This window comes from Marmota monax, unplaced genomic scaffold, assembly GCF_021218885.2.
Source record: "Marmota monax isolate L192 unplaced genomic scaffold, Marmota_monax_Labrador192_F-V1.1 WCK01_AAM20220418_F8-fsc00034, whole genome shotgun sequence".
NCBI lineage: Eukaryota > Metazoa > Chordata > Mammalia > Rodentia > Sciuridae > Marmota > Marmota monax.
Genome location: NW_026693934.1, coordinates 3,287,805 through 3,312,467, shown reverse-complemented (window position 1 = coordinate 3,312,467; position 24,663 = coordinate 3,287,805). Strand labels below are relative to the sequence as shown.

The following is a 24,663-nucleotide window of genomic DNA, read 5'->3' as shown; positions in this document are numbered from 1 at the left end:
ATATTGTATAAAAGTACTTTCAGGCTGTGTACATAATGTGTATATGAAACAAATTATTTTGTGTTTAGACTTGGTTCCCATCTGGAACATATCTCATTATGTATACATAACTATTCCAAAACATTTTTTAAAATCTGAAATCCAAAACAATTGTGGTCTCAAAAATTTTGGATAAAGGATATTCAACTTGTAACACCTTCACAAATTTGCAATTTTCCGGTACTACTTCTACTGGTATTTATTTATTTTTTTCCATTGTAAATTAGTAGGTATATATCTAGTATATCATAAAGGAATCAATATTTTTCTACCAGAGATTTGAGCAAACTCTTCTTGTATCTTGATGAAATCATTTTGGGATAATAAATAAATTTTACACAAGACAACCACATCTATATAAAAAAAGTGTTTTGTTTTTTTTTTTTGTTTTGTTTTGGTGGGGGAGTTAACGGGGATTGAACTCAGGGGCACTCGAACACTGAGCCACATCCCCAGCATGATTTTGTATTTTACTTAGAGACAGGGTCTCCCTGAGTTACTTAGCACCTTGCTTTTTGCTGAGGCTGGCTTTAATTCTGTGATCCTCCTGCCTCAGCCTCTAAGCCGCTGGGATTATAGGCTGTGCCACCACACCCAACCAAAAATGTTTTCTTGAATCAATTATTGTAATAGAAATTATTAATGTGAAAATTTTAGTTAAGAGTAAAGAGAAATGCCATTGGGATTTTGATTGGCATTACATTAAACCTATAGAGAACTTTTGGTAATATCGCCATTTTGATGATGTTAGTTCTGCCTATCCATGAACAGGGTATATTTTTCCATCTTCTAAGATCTTCTTCTATTTCTCTCTTTAGGGTTCTGTAGTTTTCATTGTATAAGTCTTTCACCTCTTTTGTTAGGTTGATTCCCAAGTATTTTATTTTTTTTGAAGATATTGTGAATGGAGTGGTTGTCCTCATTTCCATTTCAGAGGATTTGTTGCTGATATACAGAAATGCCTTTGATTTATGCGTGTTGATTTTATATCCTGCCACTTTGCTGAATTCATTTATTAGCTCTAATAGTTTCTTTGTAGAGCCTTTTGGGTCTGCTAGGTATAGAATCATGTCACCTGCAAATAGTGATAATTTAAGTTCTTCTTTTCCTATTTTTATGCCTTTAATTTCTTTCGTCTGTCTAATTGCTCTGGCCAGTGTTTCGAGAACTATGTTGAACAGAAGTGGACAGAGAGGGCATTCCTGTCTTGTTCCAGATTTTAGAGGGAATGCCTTCAGTTTTTCTCCATTCAGAATGATGCTAGCCTGAGGCTTAGCATAAATTGCTTTTACAATATTGAGGTATGTTCCTGTTATCCCTAGTTTTTCTAGAGTTTTGAACATAAAGGGATGCTGTACTTTGTCGAATGCTTTTTCCGCATCTATCGAGATGATCATATGGTTCTTATTTTTAAGTCTATTGATGTGGTAAATAGAGAAAGCAATCATGAAATTCATATGGAAAAATAAAAGACCCAGAATAGCAAAAACAATGCTAAGCAGGAAGTGTGAATCAGGCGGTATAGCGATACCACACTTCAAACTATACCACAGAGCAATAGTAACAAAAACAGCATACTGGTACCAAAACAGGCGGGTGGACCAATGGTACAGAATAGAGGACACAGAAACCAATCCACAAAACTACAACTATCTTATATTTGATAAAGGGGCTAAAAGCATGCAATGGAGGAAGGATAGCATCTTCAACAAATGGTGCTGGGAAAACTGGCAATCCATATGCAACAAAATGAAACTGAATCCCTTTCTCTCACCATGCACAAAAGTGAATTCAAAATGGATCAAGGAGCTTGATATCAAATCAGAGACACGCCATCTGATAGAAGAAAAGTTGGCTACGATCTACATACAGTGGGGTCGGGCTCCAAATTCCTCAATAGGACACCCATAGCACAAAAGTTAATAACTAGAATCAACAAATGGGACTTACTCAAACTAAAAAGGTTTTTCTCAGCAAAAGAAACAATAAGAGAGGTAAACAGGGAGCCTACACCCTGGGAACAAATCTTTACTTCTCACACTTCAGATAGAGCCCTAATATCCAGAGTATACAAAGAACTCAAAAAATTAGACAATAAGAGAACAAACAACCCAATCAACAAATGGGCCAAGGACCTGAACAGACACTTCTCAGAGGAGGACATACAGTCAATCAACAAGTACATTAAAAAAATGCTCACCATCTCTAGCAGTCAGAGAAATGCAAATCAAAACCACCCTAAGATACCATCTCACTCCAGTAAGATTGGCAGCCATTATGAAGTCAAACAACAACAAGTGCTGGCGAGGATGTGGGGAAAAGGGTATACTTGTACATTGCTGGTGGGACTGCAGATTGGTGCAGCCAATTTGGAAAGCAGTATAGAGATTTCTTGGAAAGCTGGGAATGGAACCACCATTTGACCCAGCTATTCCCCTTCTCGGTCTATTCCCTAAAGACCTAAAAAGAGCATGCTACAGGGACAATGCTACATCGATGTTCATAGCAGCACAATTCACAATAGCAAGACTGTGGAACCAACCTAGATGCCCTTCAATAGACTAGATGAATGGATAAAAAAAATGTGGCACTTATACACAATGGAGTATTACTCTGCATTAAAAAATGACAAAATCATAGAATTTGCAGGGAAATGGATGGCATTAGAGCAGATTATGCTAAGTGAAGCTAGCCAATCCCTAAAAAACAAATGCCAAATGTCTTCTTTGATATAAGGAGAGTAACTAAGATCAGAGTAGGGACGAAGAGCAGGAGAAGAAGATTAACATTAAACAGGGATGAGAGGTGGGAGGGAAAGGGAGAGAGAAGGGGAAATTTCATGGAAATGGAAGGAGACCCTCAGGGTTATACAAAAGCACATACAAGAGGAAGTGAGGGGAAAGGGAAAAATAATACAAGGGGGAGAAATGAATGACAGTAGAGGGGGTAGAGAGAGAAGAGGGGAGGGGAGGGGAGGGGAGGGGGGTTAGTAGAGGATAGGAAAGGCAGCAGAACACAACAGACACTAATATGGCAATATGTAAATCAATGGATGTGTAACTGATGTAATTCTGCAATCTGTATATGGGGTAAAAATGGGAGTTCATAACCCACTTGAATCAAAGTGTGAAATATGATATATCAAGAAATTTGTAATGTTTTGAACAACCAACAATAAAAAATTAAAAAAAAAGAGTAAAGAGAAACCTTTCTGAATTAAGTGTGCATTCTTCATTCTACATTATTTCTTCTCTCTTTGGTGTTGAAACTAACATGGATAAAAACTGATCACTAAGATAATTTAAACCATTTAATGGCAAATTAAAAAAATATTTACTACATTGTTGTTATATGAACTATTTTCAGATTCTTCTTACTTGAATAACTAAGTTCCTTCATGGGAGACATTATCTCATAAACAATAATATCCAAACTTTTACATTAAGAAGTAAAAGCAACTCAGGGGCTTTATGTGAACTGTCCAAGTCACATTGCTAGTTAGTGAGAGAAAGGTGATTAGACCCAGGGTCTGTGAGAAACAATGTTCACTGTGAGTGGGCAGACTTTTGTTCAAATTTATGCTTAATGTTTATTACTGAGTGCATTGACTTTAATTTCTGTTTCCCCACTTATTAAATAAGAATATTAATAGTAACAACCCCAGTAATAATTTGAATTTCATCTAATTTCAAGATTTCTTGAAGGATTATAAGAAAGTGACTGACATATTCTAAGATCTCATTTAAACTTATCTTTCTCTCACCCAAATTTTTGCTTTTGTATCGGTTATGATAATAAAAAAGAAACCCATACATTCACTCAAAAATATCAGATTATATATTCTTAATTGAAATAGTGGATAAAAATTCTGAAAACAAGAGTGTGAGTTTATAACAAGAACAAATTTAGGAAATTTCTCAGGTGTTAGACTCTAATGAATATTAATGATCTGTTACCACTTTGTGGTTACATCTGATGATCTTCAACAACCAAAACTTCATCTTTCCTTGGCCCACATCTTTAGCATTAGCTTTCCTTCAATATTGCCTTTCCTCCAAAGTCTGGTGACAAAATAAAGGAAGAAGAGCAGACCTCAAAAGAGGCCATCCATCATTAGGTTTCTCTTCAAAGTTTCATGAAGTCTTCTCTAGGAATAGTCTCCACCTGTAACTCTTTTTAAGATTCATCAAAGCTAATATAACTCCAAGAATTTGTCTACTGTTTCTTGACTTTACCATTTTACTAGCACTGATGATACTCAACATCTAAGTTAGTTCAAAAATTTCTCTATTTAAAAATGACTTCATAAAGAACTTTCTCTGGGCGCATTGGAGAAAATGAAAGTAGACACTTGGAAATGAACAAGATAAACTATATGTTGGAAAACATGTAACAAAATTCAGAAAAATACATTGAATTAAATCTGAGTGTATTATGTGAAAATAGAGCATCCCTTTCTCCTTTTCTAAATGAGCATGAGTGCTCTCTCAGGGTCATCAGAAATAGACTAGCCTTCAAGAGGAGAGCAAATTTCACTTAAATAGCATCCACTCCATGTCAGATGCAATTAAATCATTTCTAGAATATAATCCTACTTAATCTTCAGAATGACTTTCTGATATATTGTTCATTTTAACATATAAATCCTGAGGCTTATAAAGATTTACACACACTTGATATTGCATGAACTGTAAAACATAATTCAAATTATTTGCTGTTCTTTATAATCTATCATGCTATTAATATGATATTTGTAATAAATTTGAATATTCTGCTGATTTTTTACCATTTTTTTGGTTATGACAATTTAATTAATTAGATGATTTTTCAAAAGCATTCATGAAGCATGCTTATGATATAGAATAATGGCAAAATATTTAAAGTCTTAAAAACCCATTATCCATCTGAGGATTTAATTAAGCATAATTACTTGAAAAATATTAGAAAATGTGAGTTAAAAATTTATTGTAAAGTCTGGTACATGTTTTAAAAATTAGTTTTAAGAAAAGCCCTAAATGTGACATTGTCAAATAGCATAAGAGAAGGTCAGTTCTACTGCTTTAGCTTTAAATAAGTGTAAATGTTATACATTTTTTGCAGGGCAGGGGTCACTGGGTATTTAACCCAGAAACACTTTACCATTGAGCTTCATCCCCCAGTCCTTTTTATTTTATTTTTTATTTTGAGACAGGGTCTTACTAAGTTGCTTAGGCCTTGCTGAGGCTTGCCTCAAATTTGCAATCCTCTGTTGCAGCTGCCAGAGACACTGGGAATACAGGTATGTGCTACCACACCTGGCAAATCAAATGTCAGGAAAAATGGCCCTTTTTGTTTGTTACCCCCGCTCTCCTTCTAATACTGGGTATTTAACCCAGGGCTTGGTGCATGTTAGGCAAGTGCCTTGCCACTGAGCTGCAAATGTAATACACTTACACTTAAATTATGCATGCATTCTTACACTTATGCATTGAAACTGAATATGCATATACACAATTCTATCCTGATGGGTCTAAAATATTGGATTGACATCCCGAAGTTTATATATAGAAGCCTAAGGAGATAAATGAAGTCATCTTAATCTGTTATCTTCAGTTTTAAACTTCTCCTGTACTCCAGATGTATTAACATTGGTTTTCCTTTTTCTGCCAATGTTTAATAATGTTTGCTTTAGATAAAATCCCTTTAGAGACATATCTAAGCTGAAAATTTGTCACTAAGAACCTGAGCTATTGCCTGCTGAAATGCAACACTACACCTAGGAATGCATTAGCAGAACCATTTTACCTTGCTCTGACTGACACTTAGCTCTAGTGTCAATGGTGCTAGTTTTTACGTTAAACTACAAGCATCTATACAAAATGACACTCAACATTTTAAAAATGATATTGCATATGCTATTATGAAATATTCTTTTAAAGAAAAAGGAAAACCTTAAAAACTACTTTTATTTACTTGGCAGGCAATCACATACCAGGAACCATGCTAGTGTTGGTGTTATTTGCAAACGTATTTGTTCCACATTAAGCAAAATATCATCTCCACCTCAGCATGAGATCTTGGCACAAAATTAAGTTGGTTCTTTTCAGAAAGCTTTCAATGACTTCCTCTACTTATTGATAAAAAAGGAATCTAATTTCTAATGGAATTCAAAGTCTAGCAAGTTTTTTATTTTACTTTCTTAAAAATATTTCATATGTCTTCTGAAATACTGTCTGATGTCCATTTTTAAAAATTAACTGTGGAAATACAAATTACTTTATTGAAGACTTTTGCTTGTAAAAGCAATTAAAACATACTTATTTAGTTTCAGTTTCTTTTTGTTCAAACAACCAAATTCCTGGCCAATGGCCTCTCATTATAAGAATAATAGAGAAGAAAATAATATTACCTTTGTTGTTTTGACCTGGTTATTTTAAGTCACCAATAAATGTTTCCAGGAAGTCAATTGCATGTGTTAGTGATTTATTTAATAAAAATATGCCCTGGAGAAGAAGTGCCTATGGGAAGTATGGGTTTAATCTCGCCATAAAACAAAGGATGCTTCCATTACTCACTTACCACAGTTTTTCTGCCTATTCTTTGAAGGTTAACCTGAGTTCTGAGCAGAAGCAGAGATGTTGCCTATGTCCATAATCTCTCAGATCTTGGTCTCTCCATAACTGGCCTATCTTTTGCCATACACACCTCTAGTCTTCAGGGAACTAAGGCAGCAACTGAACTGAGAAGAGAATTAGTATAGTGGCCTTTGTTCCAGTTATTGTCATTAAAGTTCAGGTTTGGCTACTGGCTACAGAACACTGATTGCCCTCAAGAGTCCACATGCTCCTATGAAATACATTTGTACCTGCATTGAATTGATCTCTTCCTATGTATGTAATCACCCCTCTTAAGCATCTTGCTAACCTACATAAATTTCTCAATGTTGAAATAACCTATCACACCTACCCTTTCCGGTAGGCCAAATGGATACAAAATATAGTCATGCCTGAAAATCTAAAGTTATTTCACAACACTCACATTCATTTCTGGTTACCCCATATGGAGCCACAATACAAAATATTTGATATTCTATGCTTACAATAATTAAAAGAAACTTCAAGTATCTATAATATCAGACTAAGTAAATTTTATAGCAAAGAATATTACAAGGAATAAAGGTTATTTCCTAATGACAAATGGGACAGTTCAACAATAGAAATATAATTCTAAGATTTTATGCATCAATAAATTTCAAAAATATGAATTAAAAAACTGGTAGTATTGCAAAGAGAAATAATTAAATGCACAAATATAGACCGATATGTTATACCCTATAATAACTATCAGAATAAGCACACACATACACACACACGTGCCCATACATAATCAGCAAGGATATAGAAAATGTAAACAGCACCATTGCCTAGCTTGATCTCAGTGAGATATGTAGAACATTCTATTCAAGAACAATAGATGACTTTCTTTACAAATACAAACAGAACCATTTTCAAGACAAACCGCATTCTAGGCAATAAAAATATGTTACTATATGTTAAAGAATTCAAGTCATGCAAAATATACACTTTGAATAGGAAAGAAATTAAAGACAAACAAGTATACAGAATATCAGCAATTATTTGGAAATTATATGTTATATTTCTAAATAGAACATGTTCAACAAGTAGTAGAAAGTGAAGTCAAAGATAGTTAGAATGAAATTAAAAAGAAAACAAATTTATGTTTATGCATATGTATATATATATGCATAAAATGTCTAATCTGTGTGAGATGCTGATAAATAAATGTTTAGGTAGATATTATGGAAAGAAACATTACATGCACTAGAAAAAAAATGGTTTCATGTCAGTGACTTCACTTTACATAATAATAAATTAGAACAAGTAATTCCAAAGAAGGAAGAAAAGAGAATGAAAAGATGAGGAATAGTCTACAAGGAAATATTTGCAAAATATTTACATAAATCAAGAACATATAATTTACATTGTTGAATTACACACACACACACACACACACACACGCACACACACACACACAGTAAATTTTTAAAAATGGGAAAATTACTGGAACAGATATTTTTCCACAAGAATATGTAGACAGATAATTAGCATATGAAATGATGTTTACTTACCATTAGTCACTAATGAAATACAAATTAAATTTACAATGAGATATTACTATATACCTATTAGAACAGCAAAAATTTTAAAGTACCAAACATTGGCAAGAATATGGAGAAAACTGAAATCTTTATTATACAAGAGGTACAACCTCTTTGGAAACAAATTTGTTATTTTTTTGAAAGTTAAAACATAGTCATCACATGGTGCAGACTGTACTCCTAAAGAAGGAGTTTATCCATACAAAGACCAATGCATAAAGGCTCACTGCAGCTTAATTTGTAATTTTCTGAAACTGGAATCAACCAAAAAGATCATGAATTGGTGAATGGACAAAAAATAATGTGGTATATCCATACAATAGAACCCTTGTCAGCAATATGAAAAATTGAATGCTTGATATAGAAGTCAACATTATTAATTTAAAAATTATCAAACTAAGTGAAATAGGCCAGACAATATGAACACAAGTTATAGGAATCTAGTTTTATAAGTGCACACAGAGTAATCTATAATGATTAAAAGCAGTTCAAGTGGTTGCCTGTTAAGTAAGGTATATAGGAGTTGGAAGGATGGAAATTTCTAGAGGTAAAAAGTACGTTCTAGAGGTAAAAAGTATGTTCTTGATTAAGTGATAGTTTCATGGGTTCCATTTATACTTGTTAAAACTTATCAAATTGTGCATTTTACATATTTACAATTTACTGTATGTCAACTATACCTCAGAAAAACTGTGGCACAAATAAACAGGACTCAGAAATACAGTGCGTGTACATAATTGTGTTTGTAAAATTTTGCAAAAACTATATAAAATTTTAAAATCTGTTGAGTCATATGTCCTGTAACATTTATTGTTGGATATATCTTATGTCATATACTTTTTTATTAATTCTGATAATGTATTACCTTTACCCCTGTCTTGAAAAGAAATGCAAGATTTCATAGAACCATTCTATAATTTTATAAAATTTTATACTATATAGTTAAATATTTTGTGGCCTTTCCTCTCTCTCTCACTCTCTTTTATTTATTCTTTCCAGGTATACATGACAGTAGGGTATATTGTTCCATATTATACATACATAGAATAAATCTAACTTGTTGCAATTAGAAATGCATCATTGTGGTCATATATGATGTAGAGTTACATCGGGATTCTATTCATATATAAAAAATAGGAAAGATATATCTGATTCATTCTACTGTCTTTTCTATTCCCAACTCCCCTGCTTTCCTTCATTCCCCTGTGTCTAGTCCAATGAACTTCTATATTCCCCTCCCTTTTTGTGGGTTAGTGTCCACATATCAGAGAGAACATTCTACCTTTGGTTTTTTGGGTACTAGCTTATTTCACTTAGCATGATACTTTCCTGTTCCATCCACTTACAGGCAAATGACATAATTTCATCCTTCTTTATGGCTGAGTAACATTCCATTGTGTGTATATACCACATTTTCTTAATCAATTCATTTGTTGTAGGGTAGATACCTAGTTTGGTTAACCCTGATATTTGGAATTGAACCCAGGGAAGCTTTTTCACTGAGTTGTATTCCTAGTTCTTTTAATTTTTTTTTCTTTTTTGAAACAAGATTCACCAAGTTGCTAAGGCTACCCTCAAACTTTGATTCTCCTGCCTCTGTTTCCTGAATTGCTAGGATTACAGGTGTGTACAAATGTATCCCACTCATTCTCCATTACAAGATGAATAACTGGGTGTTTTAGCCCATAGCAATTCTAATTATTGGGAAAACAGGTACTCATGAAAGGGGCAAAAGATATTTCTTGAGGATCTACTATGTGCTATATATTCATGTACATCTCTCTCATCAGCTTTCTAAGACAAAGTACATTACAACCATCTACAAATGAAGAAACAATAGAGATCAGAAAAAATTCTACCTAACTAATAAGTGTTTTAATAAAGAATAAAACTCTGTGGTAGATAACTTCAGAGTTTAGAAATACTTCATGAACCTCCCTAATGTTCTGGCACAGCACATTTGCCTTCCTGCAGATAAAGAGGCACATCTCCTCCAATAGGCTTGACAGAATATGTTAGTAATTCTGCACATTATAATTTAAGTAAATTTTGCACACTAATCAAGACCACACTGTTGAAGTGATTGGTGGGGGAAGTGATTACATAAAAATAAAACAATAAAGAAAACATAAAAAATACAAAAATGGAAACCAGAGTTCCAATGTGGATGTAAGGTACAAATACTCATTTGGCTGAACCAACTAAAATAAGTACCACCTTTTATTTCTTTCCTTCACTCATTCCTTAAATATTTATTTGCAACAGATTCTGTATTAGGTATTACATAATATATTAGGAAGTAGAAGATATATAGAATTCATCTCTGGAACTTGTAATGTGATAAGGGAGACAATAAACTTCATTAGATCACAATACATAAATATATGATTTGGCAGAATCTATAGAAAATCTCTGAAATTTGAAGAGGGAGTCATATAAGTAGGCCAGGAATCAATAGTGTGAATACCTGTTTTATTTGCTTCAAAACAAATGAAGGCTTATATCAATAGAGAATGCTGACATAATCAGCATGTTATCTGACCAAAAGTCGCGCATTCCTTCCAGTAGAGCATAACCAAAGCACAGAAATTTGGAAGGCTTCAAGGGAGATATACAAAGGTGAATATAGGATGGAAAATATAACTCTTGTGTAGAGATTTTAAAACTTAAATCATTTTCCTGGAGAAAAGTGGTGAAGGAATTTAGTTTGAGACCTTTTAAGTGAGACATTTTTTCACAAACATTAGCATTAGGTAATTCACAATTTTGGTTCAAAAGAACAAAAAGAAGAAATCAGCTCTAATTTATAGAATGAGGAATTTATTTATATTCAAAGGAGTGTTCTTTGTTTATTCAGATTGGGTATGAGAGATGTGGCTTCACTTTAACCTGATGATATTGAAGACCCTTTCCACACTAAAATTCAATGAACTTTAAAACAATTTATGCATTGTTGATGGCACTGAGTGGAGTAGACATTTTCAGTCCTTTCTTTTTTATTGTAACTTAGAAATGCATTCCATGTTAATTCAACAACATTGTTAGTGAACACTTTCCATCTGTCAGTAAGATGCTGAAAATTACTGAGTCATAGCACAGTGCCAAAAAATGAAACTAAGTGGATGGATAATTTTGCACTATCAAGAAGCAGTAAATTCCAGCTGTGAAAACTGAATGGTACAAAAAAAGCCCTGGAATTTAAGTTTGGCACTACCACCCCCTCACCCCACACCAATAGCATCTGGATGTTAGTCATAACCTTTTGCCAGTGAAGTCACATGTAATTACTTTGGGCTTAATTATTCTAAACTAGAATTTTTTAGCATGTTAATTTCTTGCATTTGTTTCAGTGCCAACAAATAAAGCATTTGGTGCCAAAACTTAACTGCATCTTCCAAAAAAAGATATGGACAATTCAATCTCACTGGTCAATTACCAAGTCCATAATATGAGAAAAAGTAAAAGAAATGCTTTCTTATTATTAAACCTTTAAAAAAAATGGAACAAGGCACAGTGTTAATAAACTTTCCTCAGAATGGTCAGGTTTTTGGAAGTAGGTTAAGAGTAATATCAGGATGAAGATATATTCAAATATTCTATTCTCAGTAGCTATTCATATTTTAAACTATTTAGTGATCATTTATTCATCCAATATTGATAAGACTAATTTACAGTAATAATTCTAGAATTGTTTCTCTCTACTAATAAATCCTTAGTATTGTTTACTATTTATTTAGATTATATAAATCTTTTGAAAAAGAACATTGTTCAGGCAATTGTTTTAAAAGCATTATTACAGTTCTTTAATATAAAGATAGAGTTTTAGAAAGGTCTCCATTCCCTAAAAATACTGCTGGTATGTACTTAACACACACACACACACACACACACATACACAGTATTCCAGACATTGTCAGTGAATATAACTTGACTTACCTATACATAGAATACGTTGTAAAAGTTTCTATCATAAAAATCATAGTTCTAGAAAAGTTTCAGGAAGGAGAAAATACCTGATTTCCAAATTATAATATGTCTGTGTTTATTTATTCAGGAAATCCAGAATATTTACTCCTAAACTTCTACCATGTCTCTCTCTCACACACACAGACACACACACACACACAAATATATATATATATATATATATATATATATATATATATATATATATATATATATATATATATATCCTTAAAGTTTTTCCCTGTAGATGGCTGCCCCAGAAGACTAATTGTTTTGAGAATATCTGGAACATGTGCATCACAAAATTCTATACCAGGACTTTTAATTTTAAAGTAAAAAAAAAATGAGAACTGATTAGATTGAAAGAATTTCTTGAAAAACATCATATGGCATAGATAGTTTGGTCCAGTCAGAATTCTATAAAAAAATTTCAAGTCAAAAAAAATACAGATTTTAAAAATAAGAAAAAAATATGTGGATTTATTTACAGCCTTATCAAGTTTTGAAGGAGACGAATACATTTATATGAACTAACACTACTCATTCTTTAAAATAAATTATATGAGTAAACCTATAGAGCCATTGTCAGAAACAGAAAGAATGAAGACTCTCCCTGACTGTGGAATAGATTTAATCCTGCCTTTATGAAAGTTAATTTTGTATGTTATGTTTAAATTTGTCTCTGGATTTATAATATAACTATGGCCTAAATTTATCATACAAAATTCCAAGTGACCTTTCTTAATTGAACTTTCCCATGCTCTTAGGAAATTCATGAACATTTATGAAACATACCCATGAACAAAAGTTATAGACATTTTAAAAGAAAGACCATTTCTCCAATGTTGCAGTGTCAAAATATAATATAAACTGAGGCAGTCATAGCATGTTGGAGGACGGGGAACTCCCTGTACAGTAAGTGTGTAGCTGTCATGGTCCCCATAGAGGAGGAAAATGTTTTCCAAGAGTGGCACATGTGATTCAGAATTGCAAGCTGGGGATCCCACACCAGAGAGTTAAACTGTGTGTGAACATCATGTTGGATAACAGAATGGCTGGTGAGAAGTTACATCCTATTCAATTCTCTTTCATTCTTTCTAGTTTCATCATTATAAAAAGTTTGTTGTGGATAGAGAGGGCTTCTCTAACACTCACTAATGACTCTGAACTTTAAAATGTCAGTGTAAAAATAGAAATGTTCCAAAATGAGATTTAATAACAAATTTGCTCATTGTACTTGATTTTTTTTTTACCTTTAGGGCAAACTACTAGATTTCCTTTTCAGGTCACAATCACTGGTGTGTTCTTGCAGGGAGGGGAATTTTATAGCTGACTTGTTTAGAATTTCCCACTGATGAATAGTAATAAGAGAAAGGAGAGTGAACTTCAGTTGGTTTATTTTTGCTTTCAAAATACCTACAAGCAATATATCCTTATATTGCCATTCTTACTATTGCTTACTCACCATGATTTACAAGTATTATGATTTTTTTAAAAAAAATTAAATTTGCATTTTTCTTGACATTTTATTATTCCATTTATGTAAGGATCATGTTTATCTGTTTCTCTGCAAACTATTGCAGATCAAGGAAGTTGTTTTGAGAATAATGGTTAAGAATATGGGCATGGAGCCAAATCTCATTGATTCAAATACTTGCTCATTCTCCACTTGAGTGACAATAACAAATGTATTTACAGTTCCTGAGTCTTATATCTCAACCTATAAAATAGGGATACTAACAGTTTAGCTCTCATAAGTTCATTGTGAAGATTAAATGATATAATCCACATAATATACTTCGCACAATGCCCAGCACATGATGTTTGTTTATTTTTGTTGTTGTTGTTTATTTGTTTTTTGTGCTAGGGATTGAACATAGGGGTGCTTTACTACTGAGCCACATCCCCAGCCCTTTTTATGTTTTATTTTGAAACAGGGTCTTGATCAGTTGCTGGGGCTGGCTTTGAACTCATGTCAGCCTCCCGACATGATATGCTTTTCAAACGATTATTTATACCTATTATTGAAATTCTTTAAATTCCACATCATTAATATAAATGGGTTACTTAACATTTCCACATGTGTTTATAGATTTCTCCAAAAAATGAACATCATAAAGATAACAAGATTAATCAAATATGTAAAGTATTTAAGAGAAATGGAAAATATAAACAGGGCTCAATGTTGTAGGATGGAGTGATGGTGTCTACAAAATTTAAAGTGCCTGGTGTTTTCCTCTGTTTAGAAAGAAAAAAACATTGATTTAAGGGCTCTTGAAGTATAACTATGTGAATACTTTTTCAATTCTTTATTTATAATACTGGATTTTAAAATATATATTCCCAATGTTAATTTTTAAAAATGTTGGAAAACTAAACTGCAATGATTTTTTCAGGCATTCTAGAAAAGGACATAGTAAATCCTAAATTAGTATAGGTACACTTTTGCATATATCTTATGTTAGTAACTCTCAAATTTCTTCACTTTGACTCAATTAAATATTGTTTCCTCATTCAATTGTCATTGTCCTTCCTGACTCAACTGAATTATCAGATTGGGAAGTTGGTAAAATGATTTATGATTAGTGAAAATAGTTTCTTATACTTGCATGATTCTTGATAATTAACCAATGTTTTTTGTTGTTGTTGTTTGTTTCTTTTTTTTGTTTGTTTGTTTTTGTTTTTTTTTTCTGCTTACTGTTTAGTTATCAATCTTTTGGTCTCAAACATTACAAAGACCACACCAAAGAACTGGGAGGTAATTCCAAAGACTCCTCTTGGAGCAGCAGTCACAATCAGACTGGGTGTATGCCAATTTCAGCAACTGAATGTTCTTCCACAGAAATTCTAGAATGTGTTTTCACAAAGCAGTACTACATATATCTATCACCTATGGACATTTTAAAGAAACCATAGAAATGTCCAAAAAGGTATGTAACTTCTTGATATATAGGCAAGATTATTAACTGACAGAACTGCATGATTTGATGAAACACAACCTTGATTAATTAGAATTAGATAACATTGTGGATAGTCTCATTACATCTTGTTTGGGGATTCAGAAGCTAATTATGAATAAGATATAAACAAATTCTATATTTGATTTAAAATATTTAATCTAATAAAAATGTACAAATAAAGATTGTAAAGCCATATAACACTATTAAATCATATAAGAAGTTTTTTCCAATATAATTTACTTGATAATAAAAGAATTGGATTAAAGTTTAGATATGTCTTCAAAAAATTTAAACAGGTTATGTATTATTACAGGGTCAACAGCTCATTTAATCAAAATTGTGTGAAAAAAATTTATGATCTAAACACAAGTTCCCAGAATTCTGATATGGAAATTTGACTGTCTGCCACTCAAATTTAAATATAAATTATTAAAACATTAAATTCCTGAATAATTGATTTTAATAAGCTAAAATAAATTAATAACCATTTACTTTAATTTTATATTGGCATTCCAACAAATGATTACTAAAATACTATTGTAGTATACAGATATTATATAACTATTAATTCAGAATTAATATTAATAAATGAACTTAAATAACAGATTTGATTACCCTAGGAAAATATAGTTCACATAATTCACAGGCTATCAAAAAGATACTTTGGAAAATGTACTAGAATAACATGAAGTTTAACAAATAATATCATTTTACATTTCTTCTGGCTTTTCTTAAATATAGGTCAAAATTTATTATCTATACCAAAAAGGAATTGTATATACTTGGTGTATGTGGTCTTAGGATATAGAATCAAAAAGAAAACAATATGGATAGTGTTATAGTTTGGATATGAAGTCTTGAACATTACAAAGACCCCAAACTCCTGTGTTTCTGCAGAAATATTCAGAGGTGAAATGATTGGATTGTGAGAGCTGTAACTTAATCAGTTCATCTTAGTTTAAAGGGACTGACTAGGTGATATTGGTAGGCAGGTGGGCATGGTTGGAAGAGGTGGGTCACTGGGGACATTCCCTGGAATGTTCTCTCTCCATCCTCACTCTTTCTCTGTGCTTTCTTGCTGCTATGTCTTAATCAGCTACCCTCTGCCACGTCTTTGAACCATGATGCCTCACCTTGGACCCAGAGTAATAGAGTTGGCCACCTACAGACTAAGACCTCTGAAACATAAAGTGCAAACAAACTTTTGCTTCTCCAACTTGTTCTTGTCAGGCATTTAGGTTCCAGTGAGGCAAAAGCTGACTGAAACAGATAATATGATTCACAGGAGTGATAAACATCATTTCACAGAAAGATCTGTTTTCTATTTCTCTGACTCCTAAATAATACTTTTCATGTCACTTTACTTTGGGTCAAAGGAGATTCCTCATGAAAAATTTCTGTGGATAGTTTTTTCAATATGCAGATATTTGGAGAAACAAGATTGTTAATTATAAGGTTAAAATTTTAGATCACATTAAGAATAAACAATAACTCACTCATATATCCAAAATTGAGAAAGAAGTGGCAGATTTACCTCAAAGTAAATCCTACATCACTTCTTCCATTGTGTTTTCACATAGTCACTGAACATACAAATGGTGACTTCATCATTAAAAATCTAGCCCAGTGTATGTGCATCCTAGGCAATAAATTTAAGGCTGATTGAACAACAGAATCATTAACTACCTATAAAATATCTGTTAAGTATACAGAGATCACAAAGCCAATACATGATAAAGTTAGAACTTTCTAAAATAATGTTTTTTTTTCCTCATTATTATATTAAGTCCTGAAGTATTAATGGATTAAAATGGATAGTTTCTCATAAATGAAACATAACAAATTGATTTTAACTGATAAGCACAAATATAACTTTCTTTTAATAGGATTTTTAAAAATCAAGCTTTCCACACTACACATAGATGGAATACCATGTGTTGGTGCTGAATAAAGACAATATAATCCTTCATTCTAATTATTTTTTTTCACTAGCATGCAACTTAATCACACAAGCATGGCATTAAGCAAAATTGAATAACATCTGAGAATACAAACGGTACAATATTCTCCATAGAAATCTCAGCCCAAAGGATACCTGAATAGACTCTTATATACCAAAAACTTATAAATTAAAACAAAGATAACTAGTGTTTTTCCAAAAGTAGGCCTAGGAGGAAAATGTTTTAAATTTCTACATTTCTTGCTCATTTCTTTTCTGTTCTTTTCCCATAAAGTGTCAGATTCTTATTTGTTTCACATAGTACTTTGAATCTCCAGCTAGATATGTGTATGTGTGTGTGTGAGAGAGAAGTGTGTGTGTGTGTGTGTCTGTCTGTTTAGAGAATCAAATAAACTTGGCAAAGTTTGAGAAGGCACTATGACAAAGATAAAGTTTTTCAAAGAAAAATATAACAGAATGTTAAATTTCTGATTCAATGTCTTTTTGAAATTTCAACTGCTTCAACCAGCTTTCTTATTAAATCAAATTGGGTTATTTGTGAACTCAATTTTAATCCCTATTGGACAAAAAGCTATTTCCTCTCATGGCTTTTACTATGGATATATCCAGAGACTAGAATATTTGGTATGCCTCCAGACTCACTGTGTGGGCTCCTTGCTAGTTTTGTGCAACAAAATTTAAATCTCACCATTTTCTTATGTTGTTAAGAGGAAAAAATAAATAAAAAGACATCAACAAATAATTGCACATCCTTTTGGTGGAGACAGTTGATATATGAAAGTTCCTGAAATAAAAGCATGAAAGCTAAAAAAAAGTGTTGTATTCAACTTAGACTAGTTAATAATTCACATATAGGCCATTCATTTTTTTTTTTTTTGTATGAAAGCTAGAAGGAAATTTCCTGGTTCCATTCATACTGCCAGGCAATCCTTGAAAGACTCTATGGGAACCAAAATATTTCAACATAAGTGTTGCTTTACTCTCCTTCTCTCTCACACACACACAAATACAATCACACAAAGAAATGTCATTGAAAGAAAAAGGAGAAAATATTACATTTTGCAGAGCAAACAGTGAGTGAGAAAAAAGCATAATATCAAAAAATTTTACCATGAAATGTAGCAATATAATACTGTAAAATATATTAGTGAATTAACAGCAGCTTACTTGCATATAGAAAGTAATTTCTCCACATTATTGTTTTTTAGAAAAAAAAATGAAATAATTCATTCTTATTATTACTACTTTAAAAATATAGAAATGTATCAGAAGTTAAATGATTATTTTACAAAGATCTTTCTTTTAAAGAAACAATGATGGTGTGCACACACACATCATATATTTAAAGGAACAACAAGAGCCATATAATCATTTTTAAAAGTTGCAAAATTAGATTATCAACCACACAAACTCCAGTGGCACTTACATACCAAGTAATATGTCCAAAGCTGGGCTGAGAGATAATGATTCTTTAGGATGTTATTAAGTGGATTTTCAAATCAATACAATCAAACATAATGACACAAAAATATAACTACTGGTGCTGAGAAATAAGAAGGAAGCTCTAGGTGAATTTCTACAGGTTTATAGGGAATCACGCCCTAAATTTGCACTGGACTACAAAAGTAAGGAAGGAAACTAAAATGAAAATGGATTGCAAATCGAGGTTTTTCAATAGAGAAGAGACTAATCATTCAACAGACACTTAACACAAGTCTAATCTATACACTGCTGAGACCTGAGAACATGGATCAAACACATTGAAATAGCAAAACACATTGCATTTTCTAGAGAAGCTCCTCACAAAGAAGCACATATGACTGCCTCAAACAATAAGACCTTCGAATGGTAGAGTTAACCTTTAAAACATATATCTATTTCTCACTCAAAGAAAGCCTCAAAGAAAAAGCATCCAAATCCCATGGTGTATTTATACAATTTGCATAAATATGTGACATATTTATTTTTATTGAAAAAAAGAGGTGGTTTCTTATCCTCTTTAAATATTAGGATTGTTTGAATATGACAGGATAGAAAGGGAAGGTAGGAGGAGAGACAAAGGGAAGTTAGATAACAGGTACTAAAACACAGTTAGATAGAAGTAATAAGTTCTAGCATTATACAACACAGTGGGTGCCTAGAGTTCAAAATTGCATTTTATGAATAACTAGAAGAGAGACACTTGAAGTGTTCAAATATGATGTACTTATTAGGGGAATGAAAGTGTTAATCATCCTGATTTGATCAGTATGTATTCTATGCATGTACTGAAATATTACACAGTACCTTATTAATGTGTACAATCATAATATATTAATCCAAAATTGAAAAGAAGTTGAGTGCAGTGATGCATATGAGTAATCCCAGCAACTTGGGAGACTGAGACAGTAGAATAGCTAAGTTCAAGGATAGCCTAGAAATTTAGGGGGACCCCATCTCAAAATTAAAAAGGGGGTTGGGTGGGGAAAGTAGCTTTAAAAAATGGCTGATTGCACATAATTAAGGAGATATATATGTTAACTTTCCTTATTTGGTCATTGGGCACTGTGTATGAATATTTAATTATCACCCTGCATCCCACAAATTTATACAATTAAAATAATAGTCGGATATGGTGGCACACCCCTGCAGTCCCAACAACCATGGCAGGAGGATTACAAGTTCAAGGATAACCTCAGCAACTTGGTGAGGCCCTATGCACCTTAGTGAGACCCTGTCTCAAGATAAAAATATATATATAAATAAATTTTTAAAGGGCTGAGCATGTGATTCAATAATTAAGCACCCTGGGTACAATTCCCAGTACTGAAAATAATGAAAAAAAACTAATAATAGAAAATGAGGAATGTGAAATGCTATGCTAAAATATGACACAAAGAAGTTTCATGAAATTAACTTAGCATTTACCCACCATGAAATTTTATTGTGAGTTTATGACTAATCAAATAGCAGCACTTCTGCCCTGCCTGCCTCTGTGAATATATATGTGTGTATATTCTGGTGTCAAAATTATAGCAGTATTTGTGACTGGTAGAGTCCTATATAATGACATTATTAAAAGTACCTAAATATTTTTTCTCTCTTTATATACGAAGAATGAGGTATATTTATTCTTATGTCCATAAGAGGTTCAAAGCAGATGTGTCAGTGTCAAACAACCCTAGATTCAAAGCCAAGTTTACCACATGGTAGCTGTGGTACTTTGGGCAAGTTACCTAAATCCCCAGTGCTTCATTCACTTTTTATGAGTAAAATAAAAATAATAAAGAGAAAAGAGAGATAATCATGTAAAGTCTGTAACATTTCCTGGCCTATACAACAACTAAGTATTCAGCATTACCATTAATTAAGATGATGGATCAAAATTGATTTCAGCAATATAAGCTAACAAAAACAGTTAAATCATACCAAAGTGAGGAGGATAAAATACAGAAATATAGAAATAGCATTTCAGCCAAAAAAGTTATTCAAAATTAATGTCATTATTCCACTTTTCCATGATAAACAAAAATGTAAAAGACAACAAGACAAACTAGCTAGTAACATAAACCAACCTACTAAAATCCTTAATAATTATTATAGAAAAACTGGTGATGATATGCAATTTCAGTGTTTGTGAATTAAATGTGAAGATCAATTACACAGAATGGTAAATGGCAATTTTATAATACTGTCATAAGTTATAAGGATTACATATTCCAAAGACACAATTATACTAAAGGCAGAATTAGGAAAATAACTTAGAGACATGTTATTATTGCCAGTGATTACATATGTAGCTTATAAGTGTTATTCAATATAAATGGAATTTTAGAGCACCTAAAGCTTTTCATTATTTCCAGTTCCGCCATAAAAATTAAATGAGAATAGTGTGGAAATCAAGCAAATGCATTTATACAATTCTGACCATGCAGCCAGAAAGTTCTGTGTTTAATTTGGACAAATTTTGTCTTTTCTAATCAATTACCAGACTAAATAAATTCTCATCTTTAAAAATGAGAAGTTGGCACATTTGCGTATAAAATAAGCTCCAGTAAGTTTTAACAAACATTGATTCAATGAATTACACATAGGAACTACTCATTTCAATTTCATTCTTGACACTTTCAAAATGGAATAAAATGCATTCAACAAAACAATGTAACCTCCATTTCTGGCAATGTTAATTCAGAAATATTGTAAGTAAAATATTTTTTATGAAACTGTTGATGTTTGAGAAATAAATGCCATCTTAAGTAATCACTTCCATTAAAACATGCTTAAAGCTTTTCATCCTTTGTCTTCACTATGTTTAAAAATGAAGAATAACAATCAATGAATCAATGGGGAATTAATGGATTTAAGCAGATAAATGAATTCTAGAATCATGTGAAAATGCCGTTTTCTTGTTCTAGTCACTAAATTTTAATATCATGTCCACACTTGAGTATAGGAAGATGAGAGTCTTACCTCACTTTTTAAATTTGACTGTTACAAGCAGTTTTGAGTTATACTAAAAAATACTTGTTCGTCTTACCCCTCTCTACTTTCTAAAACAGATAAGTTGTTATATCACTAGGAGACAAAATTTTCTCACGGAAGATCTTAGTCTCTTTGAATTATGTTCACATTTGTTTTGCTGTGATCATGTCAGATGCTGACACAAATACAAATAGATGAGGTATGTCTTCACAAAACACTCACCACAGTTGGCTTCATCTGATGCATCTGCACAGTCCGGATCCTCATCACAAACCCACAGCTTGGAAATACAATGTTTGGTAGTTTTACATTGGAAATAGTCAGGAGAACAGCTGTTTTCAGCTTAAGAAAGGAAACATCTATTAACATGTAGCTTTGAAGAAGAAGAGACTATTTTTTTATATAAAAAACAATTACACAAATTTTTAAGGCAATTTATCGAAAACATATTATCTTTTCATTAGCCATGTTCTGAAAGTGATGGATGTCAATTTTCAAATACCTATGTGGTTCTAATATTCTTTCTAGTACAAAAAAAAGGAAAAACACATTTCTGCAATGATACATTGATTAAAAATCAGAATTCTCAATAAAACATTTGATTAGATATTTGTAAAAACTAATTTAAAAAATCAAGAATTTAGGTTTTTCAAAATATTTTTTCCAGATTAATTTAATAGATATTTATTTATGAACTTTATCCATTGAAAAGAAACAAACTGGAGGATATTACGTGAATGAGCGAACAAAAATCATGAAATTCAATCAAAGTCTCCAGAAGTTGTGTTGAGTTTTGAAGGAAGTGGTGAACATCCGATTTAGACTATAAACTGCATCACAAATCCTACTCAGTTTAATGGTTCAGCTTCCAGAATGGCTAACCATAAAGAACTGGTACTGACTTTATTCTGAATGCACCATCTTAATCAAATTGCTGGATGACTGCACATTATTCACTGATAAAAGTTTTAGAGGAATAATATAAAACTTCTGCAAGACAGAAATGTTGACAGTAGTTTGGTTGAAAACTTAAAACCTGACAGGTGCTCTATCCCTTAGATCGTGTGTGTGTGTGTGTGTGTGTGTATGCAAGTACATGCCTGTTTACATGCATCTCTGTATTTGTTGTAAACTCTTTGCCTTCCATTTAAAGTAGTTTGATTTTTTTGGAGGAAGGTGGAAATAAACAGTGAACAGAATAAAATATATTTTTATCATAATTCTTTCAAATAACCTGTTAAGATTTATTAAATGGAACATTTATGTACATATTTTTAAAAGGAATTTTCTTAGCTTATTTTGCTTAGATATTATATACTTTATCATAGATTCAATACATGTTTCATGGAATCTTGAACTAAAATGGGGTTAATTTCAAGTATCCAAATCAACAGAAGAAAATTACCTGTATCTATTTAACATGGGCAATAAAAATGCAACGCTGTTTTTGATGCTTCACTTCAGGATGATGTAGATGAGAGATGTCATTCATTTCTCTCTTAATCTCCAGGTAGATTTTAAAGTAAAGATCACCATGTTTTAATTTTCTCTACAATTTTTGATTACAGCATCATAAATAACCCATCCCATAGGCACCTAGTAACAACTATTTGAACATAATCACTGTCTTATTTTTCTACACTATATGATTTTATGATGAATAATAATTTTTAGACCAATTTCAGTTGGGAGTCTAGAGTAAGACAAGAATGAACAATCTGTGTCAACTTACGACAGTCTCTTTCGTCTTCCTCATCACCACAGTCATCCTGCCCATTACATCTAAGGTTGATTGGGATGCATTTCTGGTTCTTGGTGCACTTGAACTGACCTGACAAGCAGACATGTGTGTCTAAAACAGAGAGAAGAATAAAAAATCTGACCTGAGATCTATGTCTGAATTTAAATCAGCACATACATAATCTGTTAGGGATTAGGTTTTCGTTCCATAGGAATTTTATGACCTACCACAGTTGAGTTCATCAGAATTGTCTCCACAGTCATTTTCTCCATCACAGATGAAAGCAGGCAGAGCACAGAGTCCAGTTCCACACTGAAACCGGCCTGGCTGACATTTAAATTCAGCTAAGATAGAAAACATACAGGTATTACGGAATGACAATCTTAGCTCATGACTTTTTAAACGGAGCTTTTCCGACATTAAAAGTTATTTGTTATATTATTATGTTAAACATGTCCTGGAGCACAGTGTGAATGTCTCACATCTAGAGAGCTGTTAGCTTCAGATATACAGCTAAGAAATGCAACTCAGATGGCTTCCAGATTACATTTCATAAACTAACTTAAGAAGGAGGAGCTAACAACATATAAATATAAAAAAAACCCCTGCATTTAAAAAATCACATAAATTCTTCTTCATTTCAATGAAGTGGTATTGAGAGGTTAAGTTGGAGAGTAATATTTACTGGAACTAAAAAAATCTTATTTGGATATCACTTTTAAAAAAATTCAGTGTTCTTTGTTCACTTTCTCACCCATGGTTTGCCCATAATATGCATATCTGTCCTCAATAATTTTTCTCTAGCTCTGCTTAAAGCAAATTTTCTGAATCTGTTACATTTGAATACATTTATTGATATTCATCCTTATACTATCATTATGTATGAGGACAGAATCTGATACATAGCAAATATTTCTTACATGTCAAACAAATATTATTCTAATAAACAACTTCCAAATGACAATGCATGTTCTTTTGCTATATTCTTAATTTTATGTAAATAATAATAACAATAATATTAATAACAATAATAGGATCTACTGAGAATCTATTCTGTATCATGCTAGACCTTATCACATTTAGTTATTTATTTAATGGCACTATAACTTTCTCACTTTGACATCACTATGGCCATTTGACTAATGAAAAAGCTTCCTGGATATATTTTGTTTTTACTAGTGTATAACTATACATACTACTACAGTTTATTTTGACATAATCATATCAGCATGAAAATAATTCTATAATTCCACACATTGGTCCCCAGTACTTTCTCTTTTTATCCACTCCTCTTTCCCCCTATTCTCCTCCCTCTTTTCTGCTGTTCATATATATGGATGTACTATATATATGTGTGTGTGTGTGTGTATATATATAT

The 24,663-nt window shown here is 32.1% G+C and overlaps 1 protein-coding gene across 1 annotated transcript in view; it reads right to left on the bottom strand.

Annotated features, from left to right (window-relative positions):
- Positions 1-24,663, bottom strand: part of Lrp1b (LDL receptor related protein 1B) — a 1,856,415-nt gene that overhangs the window by 189,260 nt on the left and 1,642,492 nt on the right. The window contains exons 64-66 of the mRNA XM_058585368.1: positions 23,513-23,629; positions 23,277-23,396; positions 21,767-21,886 (exon numbers count right to left, since the gene is read on the bottom strand). Coding sequence (XP_058441351.1) covers positions 21,767-21,886; positions 23,277-23,396; positions 23,513-23,629 — 357 coding nt within the window. The remainder of the gene's footprint in view (positions 1-21,766; positions 21,887-23,276; positions 23,397-23,512; positions 23,630-24,663) is intronic.